Here is a 22,418-nt window from a genome sequence, read left to right as displayed (position 1 = left end):
CACAGAAGGTGTAAGTCTGGACGGTCTGGTCTGGACAGTCGCTTTCTTCATCGTCATTTCGGCATTTTTCGATCCCCTGATTGGTCACTCAAACTGGTCACCTTGGTAGGAGCGCCACGAATTTCAGACCGATCTTCTGTCATCTTGCTCATTCCTCCAGGACCTTATCCAGAGGCCTGCCTCGTCATCTCGTACATCGCTTCGAGATCTGACATAAGTTAGTTAGGGAGTGCCCTCAATAGGCTGTGGGAGGGGTGGGATGTATCGCTCGCATCGTGCTCATCCCGCCAACGGATCCTCGAGAAATTTCGCCGGTCACGAATCCTTGGAAGACGATAACGCTTTGCGTGAAGATGAGCTCAAGGGCAAAGTCACGGCCCTGAAATCGCTCTCCATCGACATTGGAACCGAAGTGCGCGAACACAATCGATATTTGCGCGACGTGGACGATACGTTCGACTCGACGAGCGGATTACTCGGAAAATCCATCAACAACGTCCTCAAATTGGCCCGGAGCGGCTCACGATATCACCTCTTGTACTTGTTTCTCTTCTGTCTGTTCGTGTTCTTCGTGCTCTGGTTGCGACTCTAATTGAAAGGTCTGCTGAATCCTAAGACCCTAACTGCTTCTTTCCCTTTAATACAATATTATCCTATCATCGGTTGTCATCATGTCGACGAAGCAGGGCGCGGCCTTGCAAAATTATAACAATGAACTGGTCAAGTGTTTGGAAGAGCTGTCCCATCGGCGACAGAAGCTCCAGAAACAGATCCAAGACGAGGAGAGTGTCAAGCAACAATTGGAGTCTCAGATGGTGAAACTTCGCCAAGAGTTGGACTCAGTGGAAGTGAGTTTGCGGGGCAAGCACGATACTTTGGACAAGTACAATGCCACCATCGCCGAGAGCGAACAGGCTTACCTCAAGATCCTGGAGAGCTCGCAGGTCTTGCTCAATGTTTTGAAGCGCGATGCCCAAACTCTAGACCGGACCGATGCTCAAGGATGACACCGATGATTGGAATAGCTGATGATGAGAAAAGAAAGACGACTATGCTTTCACCACACTTTGGAAATACATGTTCGAAACAATGGCCCACAGACTCCTGATTTTTTGGGTACATGATCTGACTCCAAAAGCAGTTTTGAACTTCAGTCGTTCACGTTGAAAGTTAGGCGTTCAAATTTCATTTTCATCTTCATTCTCAAACTCAAACGTTGGCTTTACTCCATTGCTTTTGGACTTGGAGAATGGCATTAGGTTATTTAAGAGTGCGATAAGATTAGCACTAATGACGATTGAGAAAATGACAATTGTAAAAAAAAATAATTCCTTCATCAGAATAATTCCTGTTGTAATGTTGCCAAGATTTATACCGAAAGATATATCTTCAGCGGCAAAAATGTGTCTTGGAAACATCTCCTACTAAGATTGTTGAGCTCCGATTTGATTATTCTCCCTCCCTTACTTTGCTGAGTTTCAAAATTAACCGAGGCTTCTTGTCAAAATATACTTTTTATACTTGGAGACACTCTTAAGGAATGTTTCCGATACCTTTGAAATTCACGGCTATGTGGGTTGAGCTTGACCAAGGTAAAGAGAGAGTTATTTGCAAGGATATTATATGGTTATTTGGGAGCTCCTCTTCATAATCCATCAATGAAACATATCTTATTCTATTTGTGGAAATATATTCTTTGAAAGAAAAAACAGCTCTGACTTTCAAGTGTACGTGGACACCTTTTTAACTAATCAAACACTTGCTCATGAAGCTTTGGAACAAAAAGTTCATGATTCTTCTTTGAATTGTTTCAAGTCTCATCAATTACACGAACGTATATTTCATTGTTCGCTATTATTTTCAAGTCTTTTTTTTAGTGTTTTTTATTCACTTCTTAATGCCCTTGCTTCAATCATTTGTCTCTGTATTTTGTATTTTTTTGCTGCCCGAAGAGAAGGACTGTACACTTTAATGCTGACAGGGCTTGAGTGACAGCGTTACTTTTTCCGTAATGCTACTAGTACTTTTTTATAGGAGGAACAAATATGTTGGAAGTTAAACGGACAAGATTACGAACGTCTTTTTAAAGTGGCAGTGCCAAAGTCGAAAATTAGAGAAAATATCTCGTGAAGGAACACAAAGGAGCGCAGGAAAAATATGAAGAAAGAAATACATGCTTTGGCCCGGCATCTAATTGTGAAATGCTTACCTTATGTTAACTTTTTTCAAGCCATGAAACGAAAGAAGAAAAAGATACTTGTTTAGCAAAAGAGAAAAGAGATCAAAACCAGAGAATCTTTAAATTATTGAATGCTAGAACCCTTGTTCCCTCGCATCCTTATTTACTCGTCATGTGTTTCACGATATGTCTACAAAATGTTTAATTAAGAAATGGGAAATCTTATAAATCTGTTGTTTTTGCAGTTGTTAGCCATGTTTTTCCTCCAAAAGTAACGGTATTGGTATCGGTAATATGTCACTTTTTTCGGTAGCCGTTCAAGCCCTGTTTGTTGACATTTAATACCGAACTGGTCACAGGTTCTTGCTCCTCGTTCTTGATCCGTTGCATTCCTTGTGAAGCTTGTGCCGTTTGTTCCTTTATTATCTATTATTGTGGAAGATACGTTCCTCCCCACTAATTATAGATTAATCTCTCTCACTTTGAACATTGCGAAGGAACTGGAGAGGATCATAGAGTTCAATTTTTTAGAATTTTATGAAGTCCACGAAGTCCTTATCCTCGTGAGCAAAAGTTTCAGGCACATCTTAGTACGGTTCCCCAACTGATTCAGAATTTACGGAGCAGGCCATTGAAGGACTAGAAATTATGCACTCAATTAATGTAGTATGTAGTATGTAGTAGGCTGTAAATTAACAATCTCTGTGAGGTAAGGATCCAGGGCGTGGTTCTCAATTACAGTACACGGCTGCTCCTGCTGAATGTTTGCACTCATCCATAGACCACTGGAATAGTGACTCCAGTGGTCTTTGCGACCCTGCTCAATCTCTCCCAGCATGATGGTGTAGCCACCAGAGCAAGTAGCGTTCTGGATTTGGTCTTTTCCAATGACCCTGATTTGATCCAGTATGTCCATGTGACACCTAGCAATCTGTCAGATCATCATATTCTTGAGATAGGGCATATATAAGAACCTTGAGATAGGGCATATATAAGAACCTTGAGATAGGGCATGAACCACTGGAGTGTGGACGGGGATGGTAAGGTTGAAAATTAGCAACTCCAATTCAAGTCAATGAATTAAATTCTTCGTCAAATAAGGCTGGCCCCAGATCCCTGCGATGGCGTATTTCAAATGTCAGCTCAATCAAACGACTGGGTCAAAAGTTATGCCCTCTCAAAGTGCAGTACATAACAGANCAAGAGGGCTAGTTTGTTCATTCATTGAAGAGCTTTGTAGTGCCTTTTGAGACGGCATAACTTTTGATGCAGTCGCTCGATCGAGCTGAAAATTGAAATGAGTAATTATTGTAGCCTGGGATTATTCTCATTTGAAGAAGAACATAATGCGTTTACTCAATCGCGAAAAGCTAATTCCCAAACCAAGCGTCCCCGTCCATATTCCAGTTGTTCATGGATAGGGTCAACCCACGGACTTCTAGAAATATGGACTGCGAACGTGCTTCCCGCCAAATCGGCCTGCTCTTGGTCATAGCAACTCTGAGTCACTTTTCGAATTAAAGTGATAAGATAAGAAACGTAGATCTCGTCAGTTAAAGGTAGGTCTTTTTTTTTATTTTAATCATTTACTTGTAAAGCGGATCATTTCAAAGTTATGTTGTTAAAAGCTTATGTAGCTGACCAAGAGCAGGCCGAAAATTCGAATCTGATGTATCGTTTACTACATAACATTGACCATGTCTCCTGAGTTCCCTAAGCATAGGTTTGGGCTCAAATTTGGTCAAGTTCATCTATTCAACAAGATATTGTGGTCGTATGAAATGCTTGTTTGGATATTTGGAATAAGATGAACGGTTTAGGAGATACGAAATTTTGGCTTCCGTTCGCAGTCCACATCTCTTGAAGTCCGTGGTCAACCATAAAGAGAGGTTTAGATAGAGACTTTAAGGGCTATTAATATCGTGTTAGGTTAGGTTGGGTTAGGTTAGGTAAGGTTAGGTAAGATTAGGTTCGGTTTGATAAGTTTAGGTTAAGTTTTAAAAAAGTAGCACCGCCAACTAATCGGTGGAGAATAACGTTTACCGCTCTAGAGTAAGACCAGCCAAACAGGTCGGTCTGGCTAAGTTCAAGTTCAAAGATGAACATTGGCCCCAAATTGCAGAAAGGTTTGAAGAACTAGGCCTGGTTTCAATGCTGAAACAAGAATTGTCCATAGACGTAGCCTTAGACAAGATGATTTCGGTTTTTGAGGGTGTTTGCTTCACTCCAGCAATCCCTGAAAGTGTTCCGAAAGGTGGAACACAATCTAAAATTCTGCAGTTTAGAAAGCAATTGTTCAAAAAGAGTTGCAATCTAGGAAAAAGGGTCCAGAGCACTTTGAATCCAGTAGCTGTGGCTAGCCTTAAAAGAAAGTTGGATTTAATTCAAAGGAGGATGAAGTCCTCCATTCAGAATGACCAGTTGAAAGTGGTTCAGGAGGTCAGGTCGGATCATTTTTCTCTCATGCAAACTCTAAGAGAAAGCTGAAACACTTTGGGGTCGATGGTGATGCCATACTTAGACAACATAGAGGTTATGGTTAACATGCTTGGAGATCAGTTCTCTAGTGTGTTTTCGATTCCACAGAGTTTAGGAGCAACAGCTCATTGTGCTAAAGATGAGCCTGTTGAGATTGGCAAGGCTTGTCAAGTTGAGCATTTAGATGATCTTGTAGTGACAGATCAAGATGCTTTAGAGGACATCAGGGACTTCAGACTCTCGAGCTCTCCTGTTCCTGATGGTGTGCCATCTCAGTTTCTGATGAGATGCTCACTGGTTCTCGCTCCTGTTTTCTCGTTCTTGATGCGGGCATCTTGGATCAGGGCAAGTTTCCATCTTCACTAAAGATAGCTCACGTCGTTCCAATTTTTAAAGGGGGAGATAAGTCGCTCCCCAGTAACTATAGGCCTATTTCTCTCACTTCGAATATTGCGAAGGTGTTTGAGAAGATCATGAAGTTCAAATTTGTTGAATTTCTTGAAGTCCATGAAGTCCTTCCTCCTAGCCAGCATCGATTCCGAGCACATTTTACTCGTAGCACGGTTACCCAACTGATTGAGCACATAGAGCAGGTCGTTGAGGGACTAGAGCGCCACGAATCAGTTGATGTTGTCTATCTTGACTTTGCCAAGGCCTTTGCCAAGGTATATGATGGCCTTTTAGTTAATAGGTTCCATGAGATTGGGACCCAAGGCAAGGTTCTCAAATGGTTAAAAAGTGTCATTATTGGAAGGAAGCAATTAATGAAGGTCGAGGGATCCCTTAGTAACATACCTGATATCAAGTCGGGTGTTCCTCAGGGCTCCATTTTGGGTCCTCTCCTATTCACCATCTTAATTGCTCAATCTATTCCTGGGTTGTTGAGAATAATATGGCCTTGAAAGGAAGGAAATTCCGTTTAATGACATTTTGGTCAACGCCATTAAACACTGCTCGTAGAAAATGGAGGTAAAAATATCAAGCAGGTTTCGTCCGTAAAGGAGTTGGGTGTAGTCCTTCAAAATGATGGAAAGTTTGATGAGCATATCTTGTTGAATGTTGGTAAAGCTTTTCAAACATGTGGTTGGATATATCGCACGTTTAAGTCCAGAGATAGTATCACGATGCTAACTCTGTTCAAGTCGATTGTCCAGCCGCATCTTGAATATGCCTTGCTCATTTGGGCTCCAATTAGTTCAACAGGTTTGCAAACGCTCGAGCAGGTCCAAAGATGTTTTACCAGGAACATGAAGGATACGAGAGAGCTCTCGTATTGGGAGAGGTTAGAAAGGTTGGGATTGTACGGTATTCCGAGAAGGTACGAAAGGTATCTGATATTGTGGGTTTCAAAACCATTCATGAGCTTTGTCCCAACCTAGGATTTGAGGTCATTTCTAGAGGTTTAGCGTGCGTTTTGAGAGCACCTTCAAGCCTTCGAGAATCCCGGCTAATTAGAACAATGAAGTCCAACTCTCTTCTATCTCGGGCTAATTCATTGTTCAATATGCTGCCCTCAAATATTCGTATGGAGTATGTAGTAGAGGGCTCTAGTATGTAGGTGCTGATACAGTAGCAATATTTAAGTCAGACTTAGACTAGTTGTTCTTCTAAAAATCCGGATCAGCTCTATATTCAAGGACTAGCCAGATCCGCTAACACCAATTCGTTGGTCGATCAAATAATATATGAAGATAAAAGTTAATTAAAATGAATAAGTTTTTCGTCTTGAACTGCTGGGAATTCCATTCCTAGTGGCGGTAAGGAAGTGTGCAAAGAAAAAAATCCTGATATATCGTCAATTTGGCTCTGTCCCGAGAGCGACGATATAAGCGGGCTCTACTGTAGTTTCAAACAGAGAGCTTTTTATGTTAGAGAATGACATGTTCGGAAATAACCAAAGTTGAGCTGGAATTCGGGCATCCCTACAACCTTTCCTTGACAGATCTCACTATAAGAATCTTCTTCAAGTTTCTATTTTGCTCGATATAACCTCGTTTAAAAAAACTCATTACGCTTACTGTACTAGTTAAGAATATTGGCGGTAGTAAGCAATTCGTTAAGGTAATTATTTTCAAACATATCGTCAAGTCGGGTGTTCCGCAGGGATTCATTTGAAGTCCTCTCCTTTTCATCATCATTCTTACTCCACTTCAGAACAATAGAATTATTGCCAACATATCTTTTTATGCTGATGATACGAAGTTAGTGTCTGATGGGAATAGTCAATAAGACATTGGGTCTGCTCGTTCTGGTCACCTACCAACAACACCTCTTGAGAATCTTTGGGGGCTGATGAGTGAAGGACAAGAGCGTTAGTTCTCAGCCAGACGGACCATCGTGCGGACCGAAGGGGTACGAAATCGATATCGATATTGAACCAAAACCGACACCAACTCTATACATTTTTCCAATGTAATCTAACCAGTCAATAAATATGTTTTAGGTCAACCCTCATAAATTGGACAACCATACTTTTCAGTCAAGATTTCAGTGGCCTTGCAAAGGCGGGGAGCATATCCAGTTGAAAGCGGGAAAAGATTTTCGAACGCGTGGTTTGACATATCGGACGTTTCAGTAAAAAAAGGATGATGATCAAAATTCGTGGTACGATACTAGTAATCAATAATTGTCTGGTTGTTCCTATGTGGATGTCAAAAGTGTTTGTAATTTTATCCTCGTTGGATTTGAAAAGTCTCCCAGAAGAGTTGGAGGTGTATTCATGTATCAAAATGGATTAGTAAGAAGTTGCTCATTGAAAAATACCTTGTTAAACCCAGATATGTTAAACCTAGAACCCAGAATGGGGCACGACCTAAATATAAATTAGAAATTATACTTCAATGATTAAAAGAGAAGCAATCTCGCAATAAAGATTTATTACGTACACAATAATGATTTATGAAGGCAGGTAGGTATCTTAGAGCGTATTCTCGTGTTTCTATGTTTGTTTGTCGGCAACGAGAGGAGAAAGTGGAGGATGAAAAGGATTATTGGACGGGGCTAGAAAGGCTGGGGCTGTGCAATATTCAAAGAAGATACCAAAGGTATCTGATACTGTACGTTTTCCAAAACAATGATATTTTTCATTGCCATCAGAGGCTGTTGCCGCAATCGTCGTCACCCTCTGTTGTTGATTGGCTCATCCACAATAACAACAAAATGTGTACGGCCCAGGAGTGCTGTTCAGGCTGGTAAAGTTTGAAAACCAGCCCTCCTTCTCGTGGTCGGCTTCTGCCCGCCAGCTAGCCGCCTGCGCCCCTCGGGCCCAAGATCACCTTAGCGAACGGACGGGGTGGCTAGCGGTTGGTGGCAACAAGGTCCTAAAAATGGGCTGGCCACCTAAAGAAATAAACAAACCGAGGGGGAATGGGAGTGTGACGTCATAGCGGAGAAAAGAAGGGAAGAATTCATAAACCGAATTGTTTCGTATGTTTCTGTTACCTGTCTTAAGACGGCGCATTGAATTGTATGAATGCTGTTCTTGTACTCAAGTTTTACTTCAAATTCATTGTCATATTGCATCTTTGGGCATTTTTCCACGTCTCAGCTACTTTTTCTACTGATAGCAATATGTTTATTCAAATCCCCTGATTCCCCAACTTATCCTCATCGGTTGACCCCCCTTGCCGTACTCCCTGAAGTGACGTCATCCAGCTGGCAATTGAAAAATTCCAACTGCACATCCATTGGTAGTGTGTCACTGGGGTCTGCCGAGTGCCGGCAGTCAGTTCATCCCTGGTAGTCTGTGTATGAAATGGGAAAAAACCGGAACAGTGACACAGTCTTGGCACGGTGGCCGGTTGGCATAGTTGACGTGAGCGCTTCTAAGTGAGCCGAGGTTAGTAACGAAGGGCAGAACAGAGAGAGCGTCGTGCTCGTGGTGCTCGTGGTGCTCGTGGTGCTTGCGAATGGTGTGTGTAACTTAGTATAGTCACACTTACTCATCAGTGGCATGTTGAAATCTGAATGAAGAGTGAGAACCATCTCGACGAGACAGACGATTGAGAAGAAGCCTCCGGTTGTCCGGAGATTGCTCACCCGCTCACCCGCTCACCCGCTCACTGGACTCAATCGGGTCGTCTGGTTCAGTGAATTGAACGAGTAATAGAACGTGCACGAAATAGAGCAACAGTGCCCGTTGACGCCCGAGTCTTTCAACACAACAACATTCAAAATGTCGGATTTCGTGGATAACGAGGCCATGGTGAGCGATGACGAGGACATGGCCTCGGAAGCGGGGGGCAGTGGGGCGGCTTCGGTGGCCTCTGGCTCGCGATCCCCGTCCCGCTCCCGATCCGGCTCGGCGCGTTCCGGCTCGGATGAAAACGAGGACGACGAGAACCCCACCCAATCGAAATCCGGGTCCAGCGGCAGCGGGCTTAAGAAGAAGAAATCGGCCGTGATCTCATCGGATGAAGATGACGAGGATGAGGACGAGGATGAAGAGAAGGCCAAGGAGGAGATGAAAGGATTCATCGCGGTAAGTATTCATTTTCGAGCATTTTAAGAGTGATATGGGGCTAACTGGGATTGGACTTCTGTCGGTTGAATTGGTTGGGATATCGCGTCGAATTCCGCCAGACCAGATGACATTGGTATATTAGGTGGTCGCCTTCTACGTCATTAGGTCAGGGCGTGGAGCGGTGTAGGAGATGCCATGAAGAGACGCCAAAAAGCCACGCTCTAAAGAGACGCTGCAAAGAGACGCGCCGAAAAGACGCGTAGATGGATAGATTTTAAAACAGTACCACCTGTTCCACGTCCTAATTAATCGATTTAGAATTGTTACTAACACTGAAAAGAGCAAGGGGCAGAATTTTCAAATCTGACACACATTGGATTTAACCCAACCATTTAGACCTGGGGTTCTCATAGTGGGATCCGCCTCAGCAATGTCCGGGTGCCCGGATAAATATTTTCCCTGTTACATGTTCGTACTCACATGTCCAATGTCGTGGGTTTTTTTTAATTGAAAAACTGAATCGAAAAAGGGTCTACGAGCCTAAAAGGTGACTAAACGTCTCGCATCTAAAATGTAGGAACAATTAAATCGATGAATAGTGAACGCATGGGCTTATTTGTTGTTCCACTCTAGGATGATGATGAAGAAGAGGACGACGGCTCGGACTCGGATGGGGTTCGCAAGAGTAGTAGTGGCCGGAACAGTCGCCACAAGCACCGAAGGCGGCGCTCTCGCTCGCGGTCTCGCTCGCGGTCTGACGAAGACATCGATGAAGAAGATATGGAACTGTTGCAAGAGAACTTGGGGTTCAAGTTCAAGAAGAACCGTAAGCGTATCAAGATTGACGATGCTTCCGACGATGACGAAGGTCCAGCGGATTCTCGCAGTAACGATGAGTTGCCCGATATCGACCAAGCGTCTCGAGGCGGGATGGACGATGGTGACGGGTACGAATCCGAAGACGTCGATGATTTCATCGTGGGTGATGACGGACAGCCCATTAAACGCGATCGGAAAAAGAAAAAGCAGCATCTCTTCAACGATTCAGCCCGCCAAATGGCTGAAGATATCTTCGGCGTGGCCTTCGACTATGACGAGTTCGAGCAATATGGCGAGGAAGACTACGAGTCCGAAGATGAAGACCTCGACGAGGATGACGAGGATTTGGATCGACCTCGGCGAAAGAAAGATCGCAAGAAGAAAGCCACGAAGACCATCTTCGATCTCTACGAGCCACGCGAGCTTGAGTTGCGCCATTTCACCAAAGAGGACGACGACATCCGAAACAATGATATCCCCGAGCGAATGCAACTCCGTGCCACGCCCGTCACCTCCGTACCTCCCGATTCTGACGAGTTGGATCGAGAAGCTGAGTGGATCTTCAAGTACGGGTTCGCCAAGCCCGGTGTCTCGATGCAGACTCACTTTTCTCGCAGTGATTGCGAGAATTGGGCTCGACAGCCCGGTACCGTGGAGAAGATTAAGAAAGCCCTCGACTTCATGCGCCAACAGTTCCTAGAAGTGCCTTTCATCGCCTTCTATCGCAAGGAGTATGTGCAACCCGAGCTCAAGATCAACGACTTGTGGCGCGTTTACAACATGGATGAGCTCTGGTGCAAACTCCAGACTCGAAAGCGGAATCTTCGTAACCTCATGATCAAGATGCAAGCCTTCCAGGGTGATACTATCATGGCTGATCCTGAAGCTCCCCTCTCCGATGATGTTAAGCTGATCTCAAACGAGGACATTGAAAAAGTGGAACAAGTTGAAACGTTCGAAGAATATAAAGATCGAGACCAACACTTCAAGCTTTATTATGGCCGTGATATCGAGATTATGCAGGAGGCCATGAAACGAAGGAAAAAAGAAGACAAACTCAACAAGAAGCATCGGAAGAAAGAAAAAAAGCGTAAGACCAAAACCATAACCAACGAAGACGGAGAAGACGTTGAAGTCACTGACGATGAAGCCATTTCCGAACCCGAGGAAGAAGAACCCGAGATCGTTGAGCCCGACGACAACATGGACGAAGACGTCGAAGCATTGAAGCAGGCCAAGCGACACGACGCGTTCTCCCTTTGCAAAAAGTATAAGATCACGGGTATCGCTCAGAAATTTGGCTTAACAGCCGAGCAATTTGGACACAATCTCCACGATGGCTACCAACGCTTCGACGTGGAACAAGAGGCCAATGAACCCTTAGAAGTGGCAGCGGAGTTCAAGAATGACAAGATATCCAATCCTCAAGACATCCTAGAAGCTGCTAAACATTTGGTCGCCACACAAATCGCTCGAGATCCATTGGTTCGAAAGGTAACTCGAGATGCTTTCTTCGAGCGAGCTACAATCACCGCCAGACCGACAAAGAAAGGCATCAAAGACATTGATGAAGATCATGAGTGCTACGCCATGAAGTATCTGAAAGACAAGCCTGTGAGGGATTTGAAGGATGATCAATGGATTCGTTTGACGCAGGCAGAAGAGCAGAAGATTATGACTATTGAGTTAGGCCAAGATCTTTGCTCAGTGATGGGAAACAAGACCTTCTTGGAGGAGGCCAAGGAGCTGTTCAAGTACGACGCCTACTCGAAATCCGTGCAAGAGTGGAACAACTTACGTGGTCAGTGCGTGGAGATCGCCTTCAAACGGATGCTTTTCCCAATGCTAAGAAAAGAGTTGCGACTCAAACTGAACAAAGAGGCCAAGGACGGAATTATACATGCGTGCCGAAATAAGCTCTACGATTGGATCAAAGTTGGTCGTTATTCTGTGACCTTTGAGGATGAAGACGAGGACGATTGGGACTCGACTCATGGGTGCCGAGTCATGGCCGTCATGTACAATGATGATCCGGATGTAGCTTCCTATGCTGTTTCCTTGAGCACGGAAGGTGAAGTGGTGGATATTCTCAAACTAGATCATTTACTCAAAAGAAAGAATTCATGGAAAGAGAAGGAGAGCCAAGAGAAGATCTCCGATTTGAAGGCCCTAAAAGGGTTTATTCACTCCAAACGTCCTCATTGCATTGTGGTGGGTGCTGTGGATCGCAATGCCGTCGGCATCAAGATGGACTTGGAGGACGTGATCAAAGATCTGGTGGACGGCGAAGCTCAGTTCCCCAATGTGGGCGTGTTCCTCATGGACGATCATCTAGCCAAGGTGTTTGCCAACTCGCAAAGAGCCGAGCAAGATTTTCGAGATTACCCTGAAGTTTTGAGAGAAGCCGTGTCTATGGCTCGACGAATGCAAGACCCTCTGACAGAATTTGCCCAACTCACCGGCCCCGAGAACGAAATTCTTTGCCTCAGATACCACAAGTATCAAGACCTGTTGTCAGAAGACGAGCTCTTGGAAGCTCTCAATGTTGAATTCATCAATCGTACCAATGAGGTTGGCGTAGATATCAATGAATGTGTTGCACACACTTACATGGGAAATCTAGTCCAATTCGTTGGTGGACTTGGTCCCAGGAAAGCAGCCGCTTTGCTCAAGACACTCAGACAACTCCAATCTTCTCAACGGCTAGAGAACCGTCAACAGCTGGTCACCCTTTGTCACATGGGTCCCAAGGTCTTGATTAATTGCGCTGGATTCATTAAGATCGATACTTCGAGCTTGGGCGACTCCGAAGTGTACGTAGAGGTGTTGGACGGATCTCGTATTCACAACGAAGCCTACGAGTGGGCTCGAAAGATGGCCGTAGATGCGCTGGAATATGACGAAGAAGATGGTAATCCAGCGAATGCTCTAGAAGAGATCCTTCAAGAACCTGAAAAGCTCGCCGAGCTCGATTTGGAAGCATTCGCTCAAGAGTTGGAGCGGCAAGGCTTTGGCAAGAAATCCATCACACTCCAAGACATTCGAGCTGAACTCACGCACATGTACAAAGATCTTCGAGATGCGTACACCCCTCCCAATTCTGAAGAGATCTTCAATATGATCACCAAGGAAACTCCCCAGACGTTCTTCATTGGCAAGCTTCTTCAAGCCCAGGTGTTCTCTTTTGCATACAAAAAACCTCAAGGAGAAGAGTTGGACCAAGCTGCTCCTGTTAAGGGAGATCAGAACCTATGGCGTTGTCCCTTCTGCGGCCAAGATGACTTTCCTGAGTTAACTGAGGTGTGGAATCATTTAGACGCCGACAACTGCCCGGGCAAGGCTGTTGGAGTGAAGGTTCGTCTCGATAACGGGCTTACTGGTTTCATCCCGATGAAGAACCTTTCCGACTCCAATGTCTTGAATCCGGAGGAGCGCGTGCGAAAAGGTCAGAATATATTTTGTCGCATCACCAAAATCCAGCCAGAACGATTTTCCGTGGAGTGTGTATGCAAGTCTTCCGCCCTATTGGACAAAGAAAATGAATGGAAACCTCGATTAGACGACTACTATGATAAGCGAGCCGAAGGCGCTGACTCTGAAGAGGAAACCAAGAAGAAAGAGCAGAAACAGAGGCAGACGTACATCAAAAGGGTGATCGTTCATCCCAGCTTCTACAACATCAGCTTCAAAGACGCCGAAAAACTCATGGTCAATATGGACCAGGGTGATGTGATCATTCGCCCGTCCAGTAAAGGCGAGGACCATCTCACGGTCACGTGGAAAGTTGGCGATGACATCTACCAGCATATCGACGTGCGAGAAGAAGGCAAAGATAATGCATTTTCTTTGGGACGATCACTATGGATAGGCAATGAAGAGTTCGAAGACTTGGACGAGATCATTGCCCGACACGTTAACCCAATGGCTGCTCATGCTCGAGATATTCTCACATTCAAATATTACAAGGATACCGATGGTGGCAAGCGGGAAAAGGCCGAAGAGATCCTCAAAGTCGACAAGCGTGCCGCGCCCACAAAAATCCATTACTTCCTCTCGGCCAGTAAGGAATTCCCTGGCAAATTCATGCTCTCGTATCTTCCACGCACCAAAGCCAGACATGAATATGTCACCGTCACTCCGGATGGCTTCCGGTTCCGTCACCAGAACTTTGACAGTCTCTCATCTCTGATGAAATGGTTCAAAGAGCATTTCCGAGACCCCATTCCTGGCACCCCCGGGAGGAGCACGAGCCGAACACCTTACAATATGGCCGGAACTCCCGGAGGAGGAATCACTCCGGGGGCTATGAGTCTGGCTGCGGGCACGCCTTTCAACCCCACGCCCGGTTTCGGTAACAACGCGAGTACACCCTATACACCTAGTGGACAAACCCCGTTCATGACGCCGCATCAAACCCCGGGTGCATTTGTCACGCCGAGACATACGCCTCGCTCAGGTATCCCCGTGGGTGGCCCACCCCATCGATCGAGCGGCAACACACCCCAGGGCGGCACCCCTCGTAGTGGACGCCAACCTCCTATGCCGAGGCAAGGCATGCCCCCACCGCACGGAGGTGGTTACACGCCAGGTCGTGGTCCACCACACGGAACTCCAAGTGGAACCCCTGGGGGTCGTCGACCTGCGCCTTATCCCAGTCCCTCTGGCGGTTACGGTAGTGGTGGCTACAGTCGCGGTCAAAGCCCGGCCACGGGACACCCCCCTCGCGGAGGTCGAGATCAAGATGCTTGGGCTACAGCCGGTGATGCGTGGGCCAAAGGTGGGCGTCGCACTCCGGCCAATACGACTCCTCGAGGTAAGACTGGCATTTGCAACTGGCAAGCGAGTGTCTCAAACGAAATTCAATATTTGGTTCATATTTCCTCAGGTTACACCGGTAGCACGACGCCCCGTTTTGATGAAGCATCAAACCGGACTCCACGATATGAAGACTCCACCCAAAATCAGCGGACACCAAGACAAGGAGGCTCCGGGACGCGAACGCCCCGAGGAGGAGTGGATTCCACACCCCTATATGACGAGTAGGAAGTATCAAACGTTGTTCGTCTATTGTCAAGCCCGCGTCCAAGAGATTCTGCGCATCATTTTTCAGTATCCGAACATTCGGTTTCTTTTTTTTTTTTGTTAAATGCTAATAATCAGCTACGTCTAATCAGAATAACTGTGAGAATAATAAATCGAAGACATATGTACGTTTGTCGTCCTAAGCTGGCACTTGATGGACCTTCCTTACCAAACGAGTTAGGTCAGCCGAATCAACCCGTATCCCCAAATTACCAACATAACGAAATTTACAAGATTGGATTTTCGAAACTGCGAGATTTCCGCCTAAAAAGGTTTAACGAAATCATCTCAATGACCGGTGCGCGGTCTAAGATACTTTGCGGGCCTATTGTTGGCCAATCGGGGGATCTTTGACGAAAACCCAACGATATAGAAAGTAGTTTTCATTTGCACTCTTAGTCACGGAAGTTATTTAATTAAAGATAGAGCTAGATACAAAGCAAGGCTAGAGCCAAAAGTTAGTCGTATTATTAAAAAGGTTCTCTTTTGCGTTACGCGGGTAAGTCAGGTCTAGTTCTGAAAACATTTCCGGTACATTTTTTGGCGAATCGGTTGACCTAACGAGATGGAAATTTGTATGGCTAGGCATAAGCCAGGCCAGTAAGGACATTTCTTGCCAAAAAAGGCCAGATTCGTATGTCTAGGCTCTTCGCACACTTCCTAGCCAGACTGTGTGAGGTTGCGTGCTTCAGTCTGATTTCCCGCCAAAATCCCCTTCTTTCCCGCGAAAAAGACCTTCATTGTCCACAACAGAAGAAAGGTGACCCTGCGTAGGTCACGATACATCTTAAGTTGGGATCTTTTTCTCGAAGTTCGGTCATCAAATACGATCTTTTCTCTCATCAGACATACATTTTCAGTACTGCATGGTGATATGCCGCCAAAGTAAGGTTAACTCTGCCCGAATTGGGGGCTCACCCAAGGCTCAAACGAATCTTTATCAGCGGAGCCGGGTCACCCTCCTGGTTTGTAGGTCATTGTTTGAATCCAAGTTCGGACCTGAAATCGCTCAGTGCTGTCCTAACCTTTTTCAATTTCAAAGTGTCTTGGCTCTGTCCCTTGTGTTGTGTTGGATTGACTTTTACTGGGCCGGAATCATGGACGTGTCGGGTGGGCAAGCCGAATCCGGGGCCACGGGTGCCTTAGTGGTGGATCCCGTGGGTGCACGTTGCCAGAAGCTGTTCCAAGACTTCCTGGAAGAATGGCAACACGACGCGCGACCGCAGCCCGACGATGAACGCCAGGGCGGCAGCCAAGCCACCGCCGAGAGCCAGCGGGATGAACCGCTCAAGTATTTGGCGCTGGCCCGTGAATTGGTCAAACCGGAGCGAAACACGTTGCTCGTGTCCATGAAAGACGTGGAGCAGTTCAACCCGAACCTGGCGCAAACCCTCCAAGAAGATTATTACCGCCTCTATCCCTACCTGTGCACCGCTCTCAAGCACTACGTCCAGGATCGGGCCGAGATCACCTTGGAGAAGGACTACTACGTGTCTTTTACCAATGTGGACACGCAATACAAGATCCGGAACTTGTCCACCGTCAAAATCGGCCATTTGCTCCGCATCACGGGCCAAGTGGTGCGTACCCATCCCGTTCATCCCGAGTTGGTCCAAGGCACGTTTACCTGCATGGACTGTCAGACGCAGATCGTGGGCGTAGAGCAGCAATTTAAGTATACACAACCCTCCATATGCCGAAATCCCGTGTGTAACAATCGATCACGGTTTGTGCTGGATGTAAACAAGTCCCGATTTGTAGACTTTCAAAAAGTCCGTGTCCAAGAGGTTCAAGCCGAGTTGCCACGCGGTTCCATTCCGCGAAGTTTGGAGATCATTTTGCGCGGCGAGGCCGTCGAAAGCGCCCAACCCGGCGATCGTTGCGATTTTACTGGCACGTTGATCGTCGTGCCGGATGTGGGCTCCATCAACTTGCCCGGGGCTCGTGCCGAGTCGGGCGCGCGACACCGCGGCGGCACTGAGTCCGAAGGCGTGCGGGGACTCAAGTCGCTGGGTGTGCGAGATTTGCATCATCGTTTGGCCTTCTTGGCTTGCTCAGTCAAGTCCTGCAACTCGACCTTCTCCGGTTTGGACGAGCACGGCGAAGAAGAACCGTCACCGCAAGCCATCAAAGACCGCATGACCCGCAAAGAGTGGGACACCACCTTCAAAATGAGCCAGGACAAGTCCTTGTATCAGAACTTGATCACTAGTCTATTTCCCACCATCCACGGTAACGACGAAGTCAAACGCGGGCTATTGCTCATGCTCTTTGGTGGCGTACCCAAGCGCACTATTGAAGGCACCACGCTCCGCGGGGACATTAACGTGTGCGTCGTCGGCGATCCTTCGACTGCCAAATCCCAATTTTTGAAGCAAGTGGCTGATTTCAGTCCACGGGCAGTGTATACGAGTGGTAAAGCTAGCTCGGCCGCCGGTTTAACCGCAGCCGTGGTTCGGGATGACGAAAGCGCCGAGTTCGTGATTGAAGCCGGGGCGCTCATGTTGGCCGACAATGGCATTTGTTGCATCGATGAGTTTGACAAGATGGACCCCCACGATCAGGTGAGATTTTACGAGTCTGAACGCCGGTGTTAGTTATTCTTGATATATCCTGGTTATGTCCTTGATATTGAGAAGTTGACCTTTTTCTCGTTTGGTCCAAATTTATAGGTGGCGATTCACGAGGCTATGGAACAACAAACAATTTCGATAACCAAAGCTGGTGTGAAAGCCACGTTGAATGCGCGGACCTCGATTTTAGCTGCGGCCAATCCCATCAATGGCCGTTATGACCGGACCAAATCGTTAAAGCAAAATATTCAGATGACCGCACCCATCATGTCCCGTTTTGATTTGTTCTTCATCCTCGTCGATGATTGCAACGAGGTCACGGATTATGCCATTGCTCAAAGAATCGTAGATCTTCATACGAAATTAGAAGACTCCATCGATCGAGTCTACGAGACGAAAGATATTTCACGATACATTGGCTTCTCCCGATCCTTTAAGCCCAAGATCACATCCGAGGCCATGGAGTTCCTCGTCGATCAGTACAAACATCTGCGACAACGTGATTCAGGTGGAGGAGTCAAGTCCAGTTGGCGAATCACCGTCCGACAACTGGAATCCATGATTCGACTCTCCGAAGCCATGGCCAAAATGAGTTGCTCCGACCAAGTGCTACCCAAGCACGTGAAAGAGGCCTATCGCCTCTTGAATAAATCGGTTATTCGCGTTGACCAGCCTGATATCCATTTGGATGAAGACGAGGAGGAGGCAGATATCGCCGCCCCAGACGATCCTGCAACTCAAACCGCCCAAGTGGAACCAAGTGCCAGTGACGCCATGGAGACGGACGATGCCGATCAAGGTGGTGCGTCCAAGAAACAACTCAAATTAGCCTACGAGGATTATCGGACCATGGCTAATATTTTGGTTCATTACCTAAGACAAAAAGAGGCCGAAGCCGAGGAACAGAATGACACGGAGTCCACGACCAAGAAATCCGATGTCGTCAATTGGTATCTGACCGAGGTAGAGAAGGATTTGGAGAGTCAGGACGAGCTCCTGGAAAAGAAACAAATCATCGAAAAGGTCATTGACCGATTGGCCTATCACGATAATGTGCTCATTCCCTTGGGCAAGACTGGCCTTCAAACTGGAGCGGGTGACGACGGAAGCGGTTCCGAGGATCCTTTGCTCATTGTCCATCCCAATTACGTCAGTGATGAATAGATCAAGCTATGCCCCACGTTTGATCAAGTTGATCATAATCTATTTTTATGCCTCAAGACGAACCTTATGGACGTGATTTTTGTACATTAATAAAGAGTAAACATTCAAATTTCCACGTGTCCGCATTATGTCTATCCACGCCACTATCAAGACCAATTGTACCCAAGTACCGAATCACTACATAGACTTCGGATAAAGAGGTAGGAAAAACAAGCAAAAAGGTAACTCAAAGGTAGAAAAATTTACCAGAAAACGTAACAAAATAGGCCGTGAAAAGGTGAAAAAGCTGTAAATTTTCCAAAAAGGTTGAAATGGTTGTAAGGTCGTCAAAAGGTACAGGAAAGTATATTTTTTTCTTATCTTTTTTCATAAAGCATTAAAAAAAGAACTAAATGTTTTAGCAAGAGAAATACAACTAACAAATCATTATCATTGCAATAGTTTTTGAAAGATTGAGGGGTTGCTTTTAAAGTATGTAATCGTGGCATGAGAATTAGCTTCCTATATCAACGCTTACTACGGAGCTAAACTTTAGCATGACGCACTATATTCTCGTACATACTTTCAGAGCAACGCCTTTAGCCTGACAAAAAATATCGTGATGGTAATGATCTGTCCACACCACTACCATGACTGTACTTAGGTTCCATGCATCAGCAGCAATGACAACACTGGGTAACATTTTTGATGCTTATCAATCGTGCCCTGCCGTCATGGCACTGGTGATGTCAATTCTCTCGCTCAGCAGTGATCTCGTGCACTTTTTTTTGCTTGGGTCGGAAATAAGCAAGGCATTAGTAACGAAATTACAGTAATTCGTTCCTTTTTTCGAAAAAGGAACTGTAATTGCATTACATTTGAAAATGATTCAATTGTAACGACAAAACTAAAAGAATTACTCGTTCCTTTTTCAGCTTCTAGAAGGGCCCTTAAATTTTCGTTTATCTCGTGACAACTGACTAATCTTAAAGCTCAACAGAAATTGCCATTTCTGCAAATTCAATCTAGCATATTCTGATCTAAGAAAGTCGGGTTGAAAATTGTGTTTGCTCTTAACTGCACTGAAGGTGTTCTTGGTTTTGAACCTTATTACTTTTGCTACTTTAGTGTTTACATCTTTTCAATTGAATTCCGTTGGACTGAAGATCTGATTCAGTGCAATTGTCAAGTATCTCCTTGGCTTGAATATGATGCTTCAAATTTCCAAAACCTCCTCACTTCCACGACTTAAGGCATAGACATCTTACAGAGAAAATTTACCGGTTTCACAACGTCTAATACTGTTTTCCATCATGACTTTTGCCACATTGTTTCAAACCTTCAATAATCATTATCCCACCCAGGGTCCCAATCTTGACTCCTCAAAGTATTTTGATGCCATACATTTTGAACAATAATGCCAAGATTAAATGCCCAGGCTCATTATTGAAAAATGTTGACACGAAATCTTCAAATGTTACGCATTAGGACTGCTTGAGTCAAAAAACACAATTTCTTATGAGAAATATGGTCTGGATGGGACAAAACCATAAAATATTTGTCATCTCAAATTATAGGAAACGTAATTGTAACGAGTAACTTTTTTTCGGTTTGGTTTTTCACGGGCTTTTCTAACCGCTACAGGGAATGTGATCCCCAGTACTATTAAAATGAAAGGTTATAATTCGTCTATTTATTACCTTTCAATCTTTATATGATATTTGGTCTACCAACGAATTTAAGTTGGCAGACCGAGCTACTCCTTGAATTTAGGGTTGATCTGGAGTGCTATCTAAAAATTGGTCCATGTCTGACTTGAAAGATGCTACCGGATCAACAAGGCTTACATATTCCCTACGATTGTTAGAACTAGCCTGGATTCTCGAGGGCTTGAAGGTGCTCTCAAAACGCACATTGAGCCTCTACGGTCACTAGAATTGACCCTAAATCCTGGGTTGGGACAAAGCTCATGGATACTTTTGAAGACGTACAGTATCAGGCACCTTTCTCGCCTTCTCTGAACACTGTACAGTCCCAACTTTGTTGGCCTCTCCCAATATGAGAGCTCTCTCATTCCTGTGATGTTCCTAGTGAAATATCTTTGGACTTGCTCGACCTTTTGCAAACCTGCTGAACTCAATGGAGCCCAAATGGGTGAAGCATATTCAAGATGTGGCTGGACGATCGACTTGTACAGAGTTAGCATCGTGATGCTATCTCTGGACTTAAACGTACGATATATCCAACCACACATTTGGATATGCTCATCGAACTTTCCATTATTTTGGAGGACTACACTTAGATCTTTCATAGATGAGACCTGCTCAATATCTTTACCTCCATTATCTACGAGTGGAGTATTTAAAGGAGTTGACCCAAATGTCATTGAGCGGAATTTCATTCCGTTCAGGACCATATTACTCTCAGTTACCCAAGAGTAGATTCGATCTAAGTTCTTTGCAAGGCTACTGGAATCTTGCCCATTCTTACCAGGAACTAAATTTGTATTGTCAGCATAAGAAGAGAGACTGGCAGTAATACTAAGCTTTTGAAGCGGGGCAACGAATATTAAAAACAGGAAGGGCCCTAAGATCGAACCCTGGGGAACACCTGACTTGACATCATGTATGTCACTAAAGGATCCCCCAATCTTAACCAATTGCTTCCTACCAGAAATGAAACTTTTCAACCAATTGAGAACCTTGCCTTGGATCCCAATGTCATGAAGTCAATTCAACAAAAGGTCATGGTCTACCTTGTCAAAGGCCTTGGCAAAATCAAGATAGACAACATCAACTGATTCATGGCTCTCTAGTCCCTCAATAATCTGATCTATATGTTCAATCAGTTGGGTAACCGTGCTAAAATGTGCTCGGAACCCTTGCTGGCTAAGGGGAAGGGCTTCTTGACTTCAAGAAATTCAACAAGTTTGGACTTCATGATCTTCTCAAACACCTTTGCAATATTCGAAGTGAGAGAAATCGGCCTATAGTTACTGGGGAGCGACTTATCTCCCCCTTTAAAGATTGGAACAACATGAGTTAACTTGAGTGAAGATGGAAACTTGCCCTGATCCAAGATGCAACGCATCAAGTACGAGAAAACAGGAGCGAGAACCAGTGAGCATCTCATCAGAAACTGAGATGACACGCCATCAGGACCAGGAGAACTTGAAAGCCTCAAGTCCCTGATGGCCTCTAAAGCATCTTGATCTGTGACTACAAGATCATATAAACCCTCTACTTGACTAACCTTGTCAATCTCAACAGACTCATCTTCAGAGCAATGTGCTGTTGCTTCTGAACTCAGCGGGTTTGAAAACACACTGGAGAACTGATCTCCAAGCATGTTAGCCATAGCCTCTACATTGCTAATGGCTTCCCCATTAACCTCAAAAGGCCCAACAGAGTGTTTCATTTTTCTCTTAGAGTTCGCATAAGAGAAAAAAGCCTTCAGATTCGACCTGACCTCCTGAACCACCTTACTCTCAGTTACTCAGTCTTATTCGATGGAGGCCTTAATCTTACCCTGAACTACGTCCAATTTTTTTTTGGAGACTAGCCACAATCACCAGATTTGAAGTGCTCTGAAGCCTTTTTGCTAGTTTGCAACTCTTTTTGAACAAAGTCTTCCTATATTTTGGAATTTTTGTCCGTGTACCACCTTTCGGAACACATTCAGA

At 45.2% G+C, this 22,418-nt stretch overlaps 4 protein-coding genes across 4 annotated transcripts; all 4 read left to right on the top strand.

Annotated features, from left to right (window-relative positions):
• Positions 1-72: 72 nt before the first annotated feature.
• On the top strand, positions 73-592 carry LOC131889743 (BET1 homolog). The gene has a single exon (XM_059238921.1). It carries the CDS (start codon positions 260-262, stop codon positions 590-592), a length of 333 nt encoding a protein of 110 aa, XP_059094904.1. The 5' UTR covers positions 73-259.
• A 79-nt stretch (positions 593-671) lies between these two features.
• On the top strand, positions 672-1,093 carry LOC131889742 (microtubule nucleation factor SSNA1-like). Its single transcript, XM_059238920.1, has one exon. The coding sequence runs from the start codon at positions 672-674 to the stop codon at positions 1,005-1,007; it is 336 nt and encodes a 111-aa protein (XP_059094903.1). The 3' UTR covers positions 1,008-1,093.
• A 7,511-nt stretch (positions 1,094-8,604) lies between these two features.
• On the top strand, positions 8,605-15,170 carry LOC131887899 (transcription elongation factor SPT6-like). Its single transcript, XM_059236627.1, has 3 exons — positions 8,605-9,137; positions 9,753-14,751; positions 14,824-15,170. Exons 1-3 carry the CDS (start codon positions 8,832-8,834, stop codon positions 14,979-14,981), a joined length of 5,463 nt encoding a protein of 1,820 aa, XP_059092610.1. The 5' UTR covers positions 8,605-8,831; the 3' UTR covers positions 14,982-15,170.
• Positions 15,171-15,986: 816 nt separating this feature from the next.
• On the top strand, positions 15,987-18,866 carry LOC131888576 (DNA replication licensing factor MCM6-like). The gene is made up of 2 exons (XM_059237465.1): positions 15,987-17,584; positions 17,693-18,866. The coding sequence occupies exons 1-2, from the start codon at positions 16,118-16,120 to the stop codon at positions 18,755-18,757; spliced, it is 2,532 nt and encodes an 843-aa protein (XP_059093448.1). The 5' UTR covers positions 15,987-16,117; the 3' UTR covers positions 18,758-18,866.
• The last annotated feature ends 3,552 nt before the right edge of the window (positions 18,867-22,418 follow it).

Source organism: Tigriopus californicus, chromosome 10, assembly GCF_007210705.1.
Source record: "Tigriopus californicus strain San Diego chromosome 10, Tcal_SD_v2.1, whole genome shotgun sequence".
In the NCBI taxonomy this organism is placed as follows: Eukaryota; Metazoa; Arthropoda; class Copepoda; order Harpacticoida; family Harpacticidae; genus Tigriopus; species Tigriopus californicus.
This window is presented reverse-complemented; position numbering and strand designations above follow the sequence as displayed.

Coding starts and splice junctions, on each gene's coding strand:
- LOC131889743 (XM_059238921.1), top strand. CDS start 260: ATGTATCGCTCGCATCGTGCTCATCCCGCCAACGGATCCTCGAGAAAT.
- LOC131887899 (XM_059236627.1), top strand. CDS start 8,832: ATGTCGGATTTCGTGGATAACGAGGCCATGGTGAGCGATGACGAGGAC. Junction 9,138..9,752: donor AGATGAAAGGATTCATCGCG/GTAAGTATTCAT, acceptor GTTCCACTCTAG/GATGATGATGAAGAAGAGGA. Junction 14,752..14,823: donor GGCCAATACGACTCCTCGAG/GTAAGACTGGCA, acceptor ATATTTCCTCAG/GTTACACCGGTAGCACGACG.
- LOC131889742 (XM_059238920.1), top strand. CDS start 672: ATGTCGACGAAGCAGGGCGCGGCCTTGCAAAATTATAACAATGAACTG.
- LOC131888576 (XM_059237465.1), top strand. CDS start 16,118: ATGGACGTGTCGGGTGGGCAAGCCGAATCCGGGGCCACGGGTGCCTTA. Junction 17,585..17,692: donor AGATGGACCCCCACGATCAG/GTGAGATTTTAC, acceptor CCAAATTTATAG/GTGGCGATTCACGAGGCTAT.